Raw genomic sequence first — 16,128 nt, 5'->3', positions numbered from 1 at the left:
ATGATGTCAACTGAATGATTAAGCTGCATCACTTCTCATTCAGTGACAAGCAACCTGCCAGTGGCCGTGCTCGTCGCTTGCTGTACCCACCATCCCTTTACCTGGACATGGTGGGTGTTCTCTCCTCCACGGGTTATAAAGATGGCACCATGCTGGCTGCAAAGGACCTGTAAAATAAAGGCAGCCGTGTTAGAGAAAACTTCCAACAGCAAACTCAGAGAGCTGTTGGAATATATATAAGCAGATGCAAGGTTTCGCTTGCAAAGTTCGAGCTGAATGTTGCCCCCTCCTACTCCCAGCCATTCTAATGGACTGTCCTTGGAGAAGGTCTCTGTGTGGTCACAATCCATAAATGCAAAGGTCTCATCATAAACACAGCCCTTGAACTGTCGACCTTCCACAGAATATTTCTGCTTTAAAAGTCATCCTTGTTGCTAACGTAGCTACACCAGGGCTAGGGTCAGGGCCAGGGCCTCCCAAATCTGGAAAAGCCTACATAAATAAAGCTGTATATTAGTTAAGGGCAGTACAACCTAGAGTATCATTTGAAAGCAGTTTTGGGGGGCTGATCAGTATAGGGTTACTCTTTTTAAGTGTAGGAAAGACTTCCTGCAAATTTCCAAGTTGACATAAGGGTTAGATATTTCTAGGTTTTCTCTTAGGAAGTCTGTGGTTCCTCAAACTATAAAAATGCATCTGTATATTTCCATCGAATAAATCCCAACTTTATTTACGAGAAAGTATTTTAAAATCTTGTTACTAGAGTCAGGTCTACGGACCAGCCACATCAGCATCACCAGGGAGCCTGAAATGCTGAAACCTCCTGAAACAGTCTGTATTTTCACAGGATCCTCAAGTGATTCCTATGCACATTCATGTCTGAGAAGCATGGTTTTGAAGCTCCTTATCTATCTGACCTGCAATTACTAGAATCACAAGAAATAGGTTGCCTGAAACTTCAAGACTGTCCTCTGGTGTCCAGAAGTTAATGGAATCACAGTCTCTTTATTATAGCTGAATAAAGTCCCCAGAAATCCCTTACTGCTGGCTAAGTCAACTTTTCTCTTCCAGAATACATGGGCTAATTGTACACTTATACCTAAAGCATAGTTGATTCTAGAAGACTTTTGTTTTACACTGACAAAAGCAGCACCATAGCCATCCATTCATTCCATAAGCAGTTAGTGAACATCCGTTTAGATGCTCCATAATATCCAACATTGGGTAAAGAGCCCAAAGTGTAGGGGAAGAACAGAAATTACAACAGGAATGGGAGCTCTAATAGGGAAAGGTTGGCACCAGAAGCCAGGGTGCAGAGGAGGGCACTGGTGCACACTTAGAAACCACCTGACCCAGACCTGGAACACTGCGAGGGCTTCCTGAGCTGAGCTTCGAAAAAAGAAGAGGAAAGGTGTTTCAAGAAGCAGCCCACCTGTAGGCGCAGTGAGTGTGGTGCTGGGTTAGGGCAAGTACCCAGCCCAGCAATGAAGGAGTCAACTACCTTTACTTAGAAAAAATATTGGATTGTGACTGTATAGAGTTTTTCCCAGCTGCTTTGAATATTTGTATGCATGAGCTCTGAAGGTGGCAGCCGTTAGGAACATTTTTTTTTTTTTACATCTTTATTGGAGTATAATTGCTTTACAATGGTGTGCTAGTTTCTGCTTTATAACAAAGTGAATCAGTTATACATATACATATGTTCCCATATCTCTTCCCTCTTGCGTCTCCCTCCCTCCCACCCTCCCTATCCCACCCCTCCAGGTGGTCACAAAGCACCGAGCTGATCTCCCTGTGCTATGCGGCTGCTTCCCACTAACTATCTACCTTACATTTGGTAGTGTATATATGTCCATGCCACTCTCTCACTTTGTCACAGCTTACCCTTCCTGCTCCCCATATCCTCAAGTCCATTCTCTAGTAGGTCTGTGTCTTTATTCCTGTCTAACCCATGTAAGACATGTCTTACCCATTCCTGTCTTCCCATGTTCCTAGGTTCTTCATGACTTTTTTTTTCTTAAATTCCATATATATGTGTTAGCATATGGTATTTGTCTTTCTCTTTCTGACTTACTTCACTCTGTATGACAGACTCTAGGTCTATCCACCTCATTACAAATAGCTCAATTTCATTTCTTTTTATGGCTGAGTAATATTCCATTGTATATATGTGCCACATCTTCTTTATCCATTCATCCGATGATGGACACTTAGCAAAGGAACATTTTTTCCCTTTCAGCTCCCCTACGTGTAGACAAGGAGGAATGGCAGACACCAAATGCAAGCAGCACTGACTCAGAAGTCTGCCGAACACTGCAAGGGGGCAGGGACAACAGAACTAAGTCTCTGCTCTCTGATCACAGAGTGTCAATGCAGCTGCAACCAGCAATACAGGGACCATAAAGAGAACGGCATTAAAGTTAATACAAAAGTCAGGAAACTGTTTTCGGGGAGGGACACTGGCTATTTGGCTGCTGCATCACTGGGAGCAACTGAAGGCTCTCGGTGAGACCACAGCGTGCATGCCCCTCTCTGTGCCTGTCTCCTCTCCCTCCCTATATTTAAGTAGTCCTTATCCTGCCTCCTTCCCCCTCGCTTCCTCTGACTCATCCTCCTTCTCCCTTACCACCTCCAAGTGCCCTCCCATCTCTAGTTCAACTCCCTTCTTCTCCTTTTCAATCTGCCTGCCTTCTCACCCCCTCCTGCTATGAGAAGAAGGAGATGAGGGAGAGAAGCGAGGATAACAGAGCATCTTTCTACCTCTTCCCCCCTTGATCTCTTTTCCCTGTTCCTCACTAATGTGGCCATACACCTTTCCCCTCTTCTAGGCTCTCTCCTTTCCCAGAGTCGAACCTCCGTTATCAGTGTGTAGCCAGACCTCCCAGGCACAGAGCTTGGAAATTATAGGAAAGTTGCTGGGCTCGTCTGCTGTCCCATCGTCACACTTGGAGTTCACAGATTCTCCCAACCTGCTGCCAGGTCAACAGTTGAGAAGGCAAAAAAACCAAACTTTAGGGACTTCCCTGGTGGCACAGTGGTTAAGAATTCGCCTGCCAGTTCAGGGGACACGGGTTCGATCCCTGGTCCGGGAAGATCCCATATGCCATGGAGCAACGAAGCCCGTGCACCACAACTACTGAGCCTGCTCACCACAGCTACAGAAGCCTGCACGCCTAGAGCCCGTGCTCCACAACAAGAGAAGCCACCGCAATGAGAAGCCCACACACCGCAACAAAGAGTAGCCCCCGCTTGCCGCAACTAGAGAAAGCCCGCGTGCAGAAACGAAGACCCACTGCAGCCAAAAATAAATACATAAATTTATTTTTTAAAAAACTTTATAAATGTAGTAAGCTAGCATTTTCTTAGCAGTTTTCAAAATGTAGAACAATGCTGGGCTATTCAGCTGCTGTGCTCAAAGGGTACCGAGACTTAAAATATACTAGGCAAAAGGATTTCATTCTATCTCCGGTGTTTCCTAAGGACGCTCCCTTCAACCCACCATGAATCCAACACTTTCCTTACTGTTCGTCTTACCCCTCTTTGTGCCAATCCCCCAAACCCTCCTGGAATGACTGAAATGGGCCTCTTCAGAAACCCATCCAATTTTCACATAGAAAGAGCCTCCGACGTTAACTTTCAACTCCCTGCCCCCTGCGACCTGAAACAGTTTTAACGAAAGCCCTGCACTCACATCTGAAAAGGATTTGCCTCTTGAGGAGAAAACTTTGACAACTCTAGGACGCATGTATTTTAATTGAAATCTGACCCAGAGTAAAGTACCTCAATGACCCATCAATGGAAAAAAAATATATCTTTAAACGATCCCTAGATGTTACTTACATTACCACATCTGCGTATCATGGGGCCTAGATTTGTTACCATTCGACAGAGAGTGCTTTCTAATAATGAGGAATTGAGGAAAAGATAGCATGTTTTAATCTTTCGTCCCCTTAAGTTTCAGTCTGAGGTTTCTGGCAATATAGTTTCCTAGCTATATATGGACCACAGACAGCTCTACAATTTCAGTGCTACCTATACAACATTATAAATATTTAGAGGAAGAAAAATAGTTGTATTTGCCATCTGTATCCACTCCCTAAAGCTCTACAGCTATGTTTTTGCACTGGTCACCACCCAAAGCCAGTTCTGAGTGCCAGCTCCACCTGTGATTCACACAATTCCTTTTCCAGATCAACTCCCTGTTCAGTTTACCAGCACCTCAACATTTGTGGATTTCTTCTAATCTCACCTCAATAAGCTACTGCTTATGGGAGGATAAAAACCCACTTCTTCCCACATTTGGGTGCATGTGTGTATTTGAGTGTTTGTCTCTCATGTGATTTCCAAGTTAGAACTCAAGGTCAAGTAGACAAACAGTGCTTACACAACAAGAGCTACAGCATGAAAACAGATCAAGGAGGGGGGGCCCCCTCCCATCACTTCCACTACATCCCTGAAAGATATGATCCAGATAATTCCCTTCCCAGCCCCTAGATCCAGCCAACCCCTCCCTTAAGCAGACCTTCCTGAGAGAGGGGTCTGGGTGAATGCCACTGTAAGAGACGGCCACGTATTTCCACAGTTTATGAGGATAAAGCAATTACAGCGTCAGCCATTCATGAATAAAGCCTCTTTAACATTTTAATGAGAACATTAAACTCAGTTGCACTTGGTTTGGTCTCCCTAGAAAGTCTGTTAGGTTGAAGAAAGTTTCTTCAAGAAGCAGTAATGAAATTGCAGGTCGCTCTGTGCCGCCAGGGCATGACTGGGCCACAAACACTGGCTGCATGACGCCTCTCCTGAACGAGCCCATATATTCTGATAAGGCTACAGTTTGGTAAATGAGAAGAGGCATCTGGAGAAGTACCTTCCTCTCTGCAGTATTTGTGGGCTTGTGTGTGCTCACTCATTTCATATCTGACTTGTCTCCTAATTCGTTTTTTATGTTATACACAACTTGGAGTACAATGTGTGACTCAATAAATGTAAAATTATACTTTTCTGCTATTTTCCCTTAATCATTTTCTACCGCCTTTGTTCTCTCTTGCACAAGCCTCCCAACTTCCGCTTGCCTGGAGGCCCATTAAATTCAGCAGACAACCAAGAGAGCTTCAGAAGCCAAAGGTGAACAAGAAATAATTCTCAGACTCAGTGACTTAACATAAATGTCTGCCTCTTCCTCCGAACAAAACCTGGAGCAGTGTGAATGAAAGAGTTTGTCACCTTGAAGACCAACTAGGAGGGAAGAGTAAAGCTAAAGAGGGTTCATATATTGAAGGTCACTGATGCATTCAACTCTCCCAACATTTACTGAGCATCTGCTATGCACTAAGAACTGTTCTAGACACTGGGGCGCAACCAGGAGTGAGGCAGACAAGACCTTCACTACCACAGAGCTTGAAATCTCACGGGAGAGACAGGTAGTAAACAATAAAAGAAAATGTCAGAGGGTAACAAGTGCTAGAAAGAACCTGCAAGAAGGTGATGTGACAAGAGAGGCTAGTTAAATAGGGTGGACAGGAAAAGGCAAGCAGAGCAAAAAGGTAAAGCAAAATCCTTAAGGTCATGGAAAGACAGGGAAGAATCTCAAATGCATATCACTAAGTGAAAGCAGCTATTCTGAAAAGGCGACACACTGTATGATTCCAAGTGTAAGACATTCTAGGAAAGGCAAAACTATGGAGACAGTTAAAAGATCAGGGGTTGCCAGGGATGAGAAGAGGGAGAGAAGAATAGGAGGGGCACAGAGAATTACTGGGGCAGTGAAACTTCTGTATGATACTATATTATGGTAGACACATGTCATCATCCGTTTGTCAAAAGCCATAGAATGAACAGCATCAAGAGTGAACCCTAAGGTTAACTATGGACCTTGGGTGACAGTGATGTGTCAATGTAGGTTCACCAGTTGTCACAAATGCATCGCTCTGGTGGGGGGGTATCCATAGTGGGAGAGACTGTACACATGGGCAGGAGATATATGAAAACTCTCTGTACTTTCTCCTCAATTTTTATGAACCTAAAACTGCTCTAAAAAAGATAAAGCTTATTTTTAAAAATTCTTAAGGTAAGAAAGTGTGGGGTGTTGAAGAACAAAAAGGAGTCAAGCTTCACTAGAGCTTAGTGAACCAGGCAGGGAGGGGAAGGCCACCAAGGAAGCTAAGGAGGCCATGGTTAGAAGTTCGAATTTCATTCTAGAAGCACCAGGAGCCGCGGGCTAGTCTGAAGCAGGGCTCGGCAAAATGTGTTTTACATTTCTGAAAAGTCACTCTGGCTCCCGTGTGGAAGATGGATTACAGAGAGGAATTAACAGAGGCTGATGATGGTGACAGCGGTAGAAGTGGGTGGATTTGAAATATGCTTTGAAAGAAGGGCTGCCAGGATTGGTGATGGATACATGGGAAATGAGAGGTGAGGGAGAAAGAGAAATCAAAGCTGATTTCTGAATAAGAAGAGAGACCATTCCCTGAGAGAGGGAAGACCCTTGGGAAATGACCTATGAAGACCACACAAGGTGCCGTGTAGAGCCCTAAGGAAGCGGTGGGGGTCCGAGTTCACCAAGGGAACTCAAGGTCCACTTGCCTGACCTCTGCCTTAATGTGAGTAGCAGATGTGTGCACGTGTGTGATACATACACTCACGTGGATATATGCAAATACGTGTCATGTTTAATAGATGGGTTTTGCAATTCAAAGCAAATCTGAGGTCATTTCAACAATCTTCCAAGGAATAAAGAGAAAGAGTTGTGTTATTGTTGTTTCCATTAACGTGCAAGGAAGCTGAGGGCAAATAGGGGGAAAAGTCTTTCCGGAGGTCACACAGCAAGGGGTCAGCAGAGCTGAAACAAGGAACCAGGCTTCCCTGCAGGAGTTCACACCTCATATCACAGTCTCTGTAAATCATCCCAGAGGTTCAGGGCACCCGCGAGCTCCACTCTTCATGCGGGAACACGCACCCCGGATGAGGGAAGGGTGGGGTTGATGCGGCCGCCTTTCCTATCGCTAGCTCATCCTGTCTGGGTGCTATTGAAATGATCCATCAAATGTGGCTGACAAATCGAAAAAATCAATAACATGAAAGCAAACCTCACAGACAGCAAATCAAATATTCAAGTGCAATGGAACATTTATTTTTAAACAGACTTTGCACAGGCTCCGGACGTGCAGGCTCAGCGGCCATGGCTCACGGGCCCAGCCGTGCCGCGGAATGTGGGATCTTCCCGGACCGGGACACGAACCCGTGTCCCCTGCATCGGCAGGCAGACTCTCAACCACTGCGCCACCAGGGAAGCCTAACAGACATTTTAATTATGAACAACAAGGCCTCTCAGGCACAAGCCCTTCAGAAACCTCCTCGGGGTTACACATAACGAGCTTCCTCAGAAATGGAAGCAGCTGGCCTAACACCTCTTCATACACCTCCTCAGGACCTCCTCCCCTGTGCCTTAGGTTTCCCGAAGAACACCCAAAGCACTGAACACATTTTAGGAAAAGGGAAAACCAGAGTTGACAGGTCAGGTTTTTGCAATTTTTTTTTCTTGCGGTACGCAGGCCTCTCACTGCTGTGGCCTCTCCCGTTGTGGAGCACAGGCTCCGGACATGCAGGCTCAGCAGCCATGGCTCACGGGCCCAGCCGCTCCGCGGCATGTGGGATATTCCCGGACCGGGGCACGAACCCGTGTCCCCTGCATCAGCAGGCGGACTCTCAACCACTGCACCACCAGGGAAGCCCTGCAATATTATTTAAAGGAGTAAAATTCAACTAGATGAAATCCCCACTAAAGCCATTCCAGTCATATTTGAAGAAGACAGGGGCCAGCCCCGGGAGGACTGGGCACGCTATCTTGTCTGCAGGCCACCTCTACATGGCTTCAAAATAGACTCTCCTTTTCCATCTACCAGGCTCTCCCTCATCATCCACCAGGCTCTCCCTGAGAAGCTTCAAGGTGTCTCACCTTGACGTTTTGAAGTCTGAAAGGGAAACAAAGAGGGGGTGTCTGCCTCTGTGTTTCTTGCTGTGAGTCCTACACGCCCTGCTCTTACTGAATGTAGGCTGTTTGTTTTCTGGTTGGTTTGCAGACTTCCTCTCTGCTGCTCTTCTCTAATAATGTGTTTCCAAAGGACCTCTACAATGGCTGGCACAGGCCGGCTCATGGGCAAGACCACAGCAAGTGGTACCCACAGTAACTGGACTGAGGGCGCCCAAAGGAGGAGGTTTGGGAGAAAGGAGTTTGAGACGCTTGGTTAGCCACACCCTGTCCTCCTATCTGGAGATTTAGAAAATCACCTGTGAGGGTTAAAACCACATGTAAAGATGGGAATCACTCCCCCCACAACATTGATTTTCTTACCGAATGCTTTCACAGAGGCACATACGACTGACAGGCTCTCTGCACACACAGAGGAGAGTGGACACCTGCCCTATTGTTAGATAGATGCTCAGGCGGCTCACTCCCTGAAACTACCCACAGGCTCCCACTCACATCAATATCCTCCACCAGGCCCCATCCCCCCGTCCGCTCTGCCCTACAGAATCCTTTGTCCTGCTCGTACACATCATTTTCCCTAACTCTGTCTTCTCCTAGCAGTAAAGTTTTCTTGCTTTCTTGGTAGTGTGGTTACTGAGATTCGCAAAGAGCGTTCAGGAAAGACAGATGGCAAGAAGGCAGGCAAATGGGGGATAATCACAGGGGACCTGATTCAGGGAGTCTGTTCCTAGGAAGCGCCTAGTCAGCGAGCAAGATGGGCCGATGGCGGGAGGCCTGAAGAGCAGATGGGCACACAAGTAGGAATGACCAAAAGCAAGCAGTGGATTAGAAACCAGGGGGGCAGTCGAAGCAGTGGGCTTTCGCCACCACTGTGAGACATCTTAGAGGCAACCCCGGAGGCTGGAAGCAGAAGGCCGCAGGATGCCAGTGGTACCTGTCACTAGAAATGGCTAGGAACAGAGTAGGCAAAAATAAGGCAAATGCTCACACTCTTGTCCCTTTATAGTCATAACGATCCCTCTGTACATCTCTGTTTCTTGTCTTACCTTCACAGCTTGGGTCCAATGTCAAATGCTCTTTTATCCTCACAAGACACCTGAGACCCTGGCCAGACAATTATCAGAGTGATGATCCTATCTTTACACAATTAAACACTACAGGTTTCTTTGCCAAGCATTTTTCACATATACCGTGTCTTTTCATTTCCATAACACTATGTGACATAAACACTATTGAATCAGTAAATCCGGGCTCAAAGAGATTTAAAAATTTTGCACAATGCCACCCAAGTGAAAGAGCCTTCATTTAAACCCAGATCTTGTGGCTTGAGATCCTGTGCTTTCTAGAACACGCTGTTAGTATATTTCTTGTTCTCTAACTCTATGTGCTATAAATTTCACCAATCTAGGCTTCACTAATTCAGAGCTGCCGAGGCAATAAACCACCATCAAGTGATACCCCACTTACTTGGAATCTGGGAGGTGCTACAGTAAATGTGCATCCAATATCATACAGGGTGCCGGATGAGGAAGCTACCAACCTAAATGTGGAGAAAAAGAAAGCTTGCCTTTGTTTAGCCATGAGGCCTACATCACCAACTTAGCACCAATATGCATTTAAAAAATTAATTTGCTGGGCTTCCCTGGTGGCGCAGTGGTTGAGAGTCTGCTTGTCGATGTAGGGGACACGGGTTCGTGCCCTAGTCCAGGAAGATCCCACATGCTGCGGAGCGGCTGGGCCCGGGAGCCATGGCCACTGAGCCTGCGCGTCTGGAGCCTGTGCTCCGCAACGGGAGAGGCCACAACAGTGAGAGGCCCACGTACCGCAAAAAAAAAAAAAAAAAAAAATTAATTTGCTAACTACAAATGATTTAATTCTGTTCTCACGGCTAATCAATGTTTTTTAAAATTCAAAAAAAATAATTCCTCCAAATATAAGAGATATAATCTTAAAGTGGTGGCACTGAGTCTACAGTCTAAATTAAAAACCACCACGGTCATATAGTTTTGTCATGAACTTTTATTATTTATTATATTATCCCGTAGCTCAAATTACTATTAATTCATATCTGCACTTCCTTAAGGAGTCCAGCATAAAGCTGGTCTCCAAATATTTGCTGAATGGATGGATGGATACATAAATGAATGAATGCATGTGTCCATCACGCTACACTCCATGCCAGTGGAAGAGGGAAATGCCACTTGCTTCAAGGACAATGGACCAAGCCACAGAGACACACATCCAAATCCTGCTATTTGCCAACTATGTCATTGTGGGCAAATTAACTCCTTGATTCTGAGCTTCCTCATTGGCAAATGGGGACGACTGAGTGCCACACAGAATTGGTGTGAGGATCAAATGAAGTCACAGACTTGGCACATTGCCTGGGTTGCAGAAGTTGCTGTAGCTTATTTATTTCCCTGTCTCTCTCCCGCATTTAGCGTGACCTCTTTCATCCCAACCTTCACAATGGTGCTTCAGTACACAAAACCCTGCTGTAAAGTTAACGGCCAAATATCAATATTATTTACAGTGATGACCAATCTCCCCTCCACTAACATCAAACTTATTTATTCATGGTCTAGAGATAAGCTGTTATGCATAAAAGGTGTTCAACAGATTTCGATGACTAAATGTTTTGAGGACTAAACGAGTAAATGTCCCAGAGAAGTGAAGCTCATCGATGCTCTTTATATTTGAAAGCTAAAATGTAATGTATACTTAACCACTTTGCTAAAAGAACAGGTTGAAAGAACTTTAACTTTTCCTTGACTCGGGGCTGTCAACATGAATTTAAGTTTTAGCACTGGAATAAGAAGTTACAGGGATTTCCCTGGTGGTCCAGTGGTATAGAATCTGCCTTTCAATGCAGGGGACACGGGTTCGATCCCTGGTCAGGGAACTAAGATCCCACACGCAGCAGGGCAACTAAGCCCGTGCACCGCAACTACCGGGCCGGCACGCTCTAGAGCCCGTGTGCCACAACTAGAGAGAGAAAACGTGCACACCACAACTAGAGAGAAGCCTGCGCGCCATAACAAAAGATCCCGCGTGCCGCAACTAACACCCGACGCAGCCAATAAATAAATAAATAAATAAATAAATAAATAAATAAATGTTATAATTCCTTGTAGGCTTTTTAAGTCAGTAGATTTGCTAACACTAAATGTTCCCAGATTTCAACACTGTGGTCACAGCTTTCATTTCTTCCTGTGGTCAGCGGCTTCATCCCCTGGAGGGCATGAGACACTGGGGAATTAACAAGACAAATTCCCCGTCATCATCAATATATGTATATGTATAGCTGATTCACTGTGTTATTAAGCAGAAACTAACACATCATCGTAAAGCAATTATACTCCAATAAAGATGTTAAAAAAAAAAAGTTCATCAGGACTCATTCTCAGATATTTCTCATCTGTGTCCTCATGACACACAGGTTTGGTAAGAGCTTGAAGGAGGGCCTGTACCTTCCCTAGACCAAGGAGGACTGCTCTACCCCTAATGTCTTCCACATTATGAGGTACTCAACAAATACTTATAAAGTAAATTAATAGGGTAAATAGTATGCAACCTTTGTAATTATCATTTTCTATTTGAAGACTTTATTCTAATCCATGACCAGGTCCCTTAGTTGTTTGAGGCTGTACTTTTTCATCTGCAAAATAAGGCAGTTGGGTTAAAGGATCTCTAAGACCCCTTCCAACATTAATCTTCCATGATCCTATACTTCGAGGCACCTATATATGTTCCAGATGACAGAGCTGCTGGAAATCCAACTACCAGGTAAGTGAGATCTTAGAGGACATAATGAATAAACAATGCATCCTTCACCCTCTAATACAGACATCCTCACAAGAAGATATTGTCCTTGTACCATGGCAACAAATATAAAAAGAATGAGCTCTCTTATTTCTCTCACCCCTAACATCATACACAATAGTAGAAAGATCGACCTTGGCAGGTAAACATATTGATCCATTTTTTCCCCCTGTATCAAATGTTCACAAGTGCAAAACTAGTATATCTCCAAAGTCAACTGCATTCAGGCAAATAAAACCTTAAAGGAATTTTTTTTTCTCACAACTAAATCTAGTGCTTTCATTGACGCTCTGTTCCCAGCTATTTCTTGGTTCATATATTAACTTATCAGCTACATTTGTTTAAATGATACTACAGTTTCACTGTTTGCACAGAAATATAATTCAACTCCTTTAAACTAGTCTAACTTTCTTAAAACTGAAACTTCTAAATTAAACAAGTTCACACAGACAGGAAGCAGATACTTTCAAACGCCAAGTCAAAGATTTGTCAACACAAATCTCTGCACAGCTGGGAGGGCACTTATGGGCACAGCTTCTCCCCTGGAGACAGAGGACGCCTCGGACAGCTTTCTCTCCCAGGTAGGACGGTACGCCTGTACGTCCATCCTACACGAATTCAAAGTATACTTTCCTCCAGCGTCGTACCAAATCTCAAGGGAATGGGAAAAATTAATAAAACATATCATCTCTGCCTCAGAGGAGGTGCAGCTAGGCCAAGGGAATGAAAGAGGAGACAATGGCAAACAACTGCCTGGGATCGGAGGCTATAGCTTTGCCATAATTAGCTGGAAACCATGGGCAAGTTACTTAACCTTTCTGGTCCAGCGTCCTCATCTGCATAGTGGTGCTAGTAACAGGACCTACCTCATTAGTGCTGTTAGGGGAGTAACTAAGTGACTGCTCTTCCTGGCACACAGTAAGCACTCAGTGTTAGTACCTGTATCGTGATTATCACCATTATGAACACACAACCCATGAGTTGAAAATTTTCACTGTTTTTATTTAGCAGAATTGAAGCTATAACAGATCCTAGGAAATAAAAGGAAAAAAACAAAGTGGGAAACTATTTTTCCAACAAGTTGCATTTTTCTTGTGTCTTCCTGACAAATCCTAACCACATCTAGTCCTCAGAGAGATGTAAAGATGGTGGTGGGTAGGGGTGTAGAGAAAGATGTAAGGAAATACGGGACAGAGAGAAAAAGAGAAACTAAGAAGGAGCAGGCAACAGGAGCATTCCTGAGTTACCTAAAACCATCAGGTAGACAGGAGCTGAACAAAGACGGACAGAACCTTTGTTGCAGCCTTGCCCTGGCTTGTTTCCTTCTCTGCCCAGAAAATCCTTCCTCAAGCACTGAACTACCACACTTATCTTTTCCTCACCACTCCGTGCTTTTCTTTCCACTGTTTACACCTTTGTTTTATCGAATATTAGATGCAGGAAGAGCCTTAGAAGTCACCTAATCCGGTTCCCTTATTTCATACGTGAGAAACACTGAGGGCCAATGAGACCAAGTCATTTACCCGGGGTTGGACAGCTCAGCAATGGCACAGGCAACATTAACATTGCACTCCCGGTGCCCCTGGTCTGTGCTGTCCCCCTGAGGACAATAAAACGAGGACATTTACCCACATGGAGTCTGGCTGGCCCTTATCCCATCTGGCAGATATATAAGTTTTTATCTTGGGAAGAAAATCTTGAGAAATATTCCTAAATGAATTAACAAGAAGCTTACTGTTTTTAATTCAATAAACATGTTTTATTATTAACTTCATTGCCTGCTAAGCCTGAAATTAGGTTTTTCTATGCTTGGGCAGGTCCTCCCTCCCCAATAACAGAACAATCAGATTTCAATTAAACAGATATTCTCACTTGGGACACACACACACACACACACACACACACACACACACACACACACACACACACACACACACACACACACACACACACACACACACACACACACACACACACACACACACACACACACACACCCCAAAAGAGGCACTTAATCAAAACACAGTTTGAGCCCATTCTTGTTGTTACTCTTCCTGCCTATGTTTAAGAGAAGTAGATGTCAAATGTTACAAGATAAGGCTCTCTGAATACAGAGACTTCAAATCATTTATCTTCCAAAGTAGGAACGATTTCTTTGCTATTACTTCCTATGCTATTTCTAATCCAATAACAAAAGGCAACCTAACCGCAGTACTCAACAGCTTTTGTATCTGGCTTCTCCGAGTGCCCTCGGTATGCTCTGCCCAAACCATGTCAATAGTCTCCTAAAGCCTTGACTTCCCTTCTTCCTAGCTTTCAATTCCACAGTGGAAGATTCACACTCCGAAACCAGTCTTTTAGTACCACTTAATAGCATATATTTAAAAATAAACACTATAAGTATGTTTTTCCATTGTGGTTATAGCTCAAATCCTTAAGTGTAAGAATCTGGCTAAAACGTTTTGAAGCAAGAAGAAGCCCCTGGTTTGCTTACACTCTCCCCCTTTCCCTTTCCCTGCTATGAGGGTACCTTCTTATTTGCTTCACTATGTGGGGTTTCAAAGCTGTGACCTCACTGTGATTAAGGGAGAGACTTTGGCCATCTTCTCACATTGTTTAGACTATAGGAACATCTGAATCTGGGTCACTAATAATAACTCAGCTCTGTTGCCTAAAGAAGTGTTTACATTCAGTAGACTAGACCCACATAAAGCCTATTTATTAGAACTGTGCTTGGTAAGTGTTGTCTACATGGATTATACTCTACTACTACTAATATGTGCTTTGTTTTTCTTATTCTCTTTATTTTTCTTTCACAGTCGATACAGGCTGGCCACCAACGGTGGTGGTCGTAGTGGTTGCCATTCTCATTCATATGAATCCAATAATAGGAAAAGCAGAACTCAACATTGCGAAAACAAGTGTGGAAATCAAACACTGAAGCTGGGGAAGAGTTGAGCCCAAAATTTGAAAGTTTCTAAGAAAGAAAAAAAAAGGTTGCTGCATCCTCCTACCCTGCCTGCCAACTAGCAGTGGCAGTTCAGTCTCTCCAGATGCCTCTCAAAAAAAGAAGCACCACAAATGTAACAGGAGCTGAGATCCTGGGGGAACCAATTAGATTTAAGCCTTTTTCAAAATTCTGTAAAAAAAAAAAAAAAAAAAAAATGAAATCGGAAAAAAAAAAAACCCACACCTGGCACTTGACATTTTACATGTTCTGCTTAGCGCCTGTGGAATAATCCTCATATAATGACTAGTTGTCACGTTTATAAAATAAACCTCGGGTTTTTAATGTAATAGAATAGAATCACTAGGCTTGGAAAACAAACCACTTCAGAGGAAGAATGCGGCACATCAAATCTAAACCTCATCCTCCGTCTTTAGAATATCAGCCAAAACATGAGAAATTAGGCCAAGGTCAATGGCAGATAATTGCAGAGAAGTTCTCCTCCAGTAGCTGGCTGGGTAATACTATAAGCTTCCTGCAACTGTCTAGCAAAGCCAGGGTGGGGACAGTCCTATAAGGCAAGAGGAATTTTTAGATCCTGCCTCCACCCCTCCAATACAAGCTCCTCAGTGGCCCTTTGGTAAGTGATGACAGGAGAAGCTGGGATGGGAAAGAGAAGCAGCTTCAGAAAGGACAGCAAGTGTCTCCTCAGGCCCAGAAGCAGGTCTGGGTTTCAGCTGATGGTAGGAACCAAGCACCTGGTGTGCCATGCCTCCTAGAGTTCACCACACTAATTTCATGCCTATTTGTGAGTCCGGTATAACCTTTCTTAATTAGATGCACAGCTGACACATCAAAGACAAAAGAACCAGGCAGAAGGTAAGGCTTATACAAAACCAACTTCAGTTGGGTTGCTGAGACGGGTTTCTCTTCACTCTAGGATGAAGTGGCTGCAGATCTACCTCCAGAGCTGATTTTGTAAAAGCAACCACTCTACCCCTCAGGCCCTCACTCACTCCTTCACCCTGTCTTAAATATGGCATCAAAGTAACGGGGTCCAAGAAGTGAAGAAAGAGGTAAAAGGAAACATGCCCTCTTGAAAAATATTCCAGGGCTCCTGGGCAGGGAGAACTTTTGTTATACTATGTGGTTGAATGTGAAACATCCAAAGATGAAGATGCAGGCGGCTATGCAAGAAGCAACTCACGTGTCAGCACCTGATCTTTCTCAAGTTCTACCTTAAATATAACCTATTCCATGAGGTTGTTCTGATGTCCTAACCGGAAATAACATCTCCCTCACTTGAGTTCCCACGTCCTTTTCTATTTTGTATTTTAGCCATGTATGTAACTGTCTTATTGCCCCTTTAAGC

General features: G+C 44.2%; 1 protein-coding gene across 1 annotated transcript in view; it reads right to left on the bottom strand.

The window, feature by feature from the left end:
• LOC132477405 (uncharacterized) overlaps window positions 1–16,128 on the bottom strand; it is a 244,391-nt gene that overhangs the window by 87,310 nt on the left and 140,953 nt on the right. The window contains exon 4 of the mRNA XM_060079771.1: window positions 102–167. Within this exon, the coding sequence (XP_059935754.1) occupies window positions 102–167 (66 nt within the window). The remainder of the gene's footprint in view (window positions 1–101; window positions 168–16,128) is intronic.

The sequence above is a fragment of the Mesoplodon densirostris genome, chromosome 17 (genome assembly GCF_025265405.1).
Source record: "Mesoplodon densirostris isolate mMesDen1 chromosome 17, mMesDen1 primary haplotype, whole genome shotgun sequence".
NCBI classification, from domain to species: Eukaryota; Metazoa; Chordata; class Mammalia; order Artiodactyla; family Ziphiidae; genus Mesoplodon; species Mesoplodon densirostris.
This window is presented reverse-complemented; position numbering and strand designations above follow the sequence as displayed.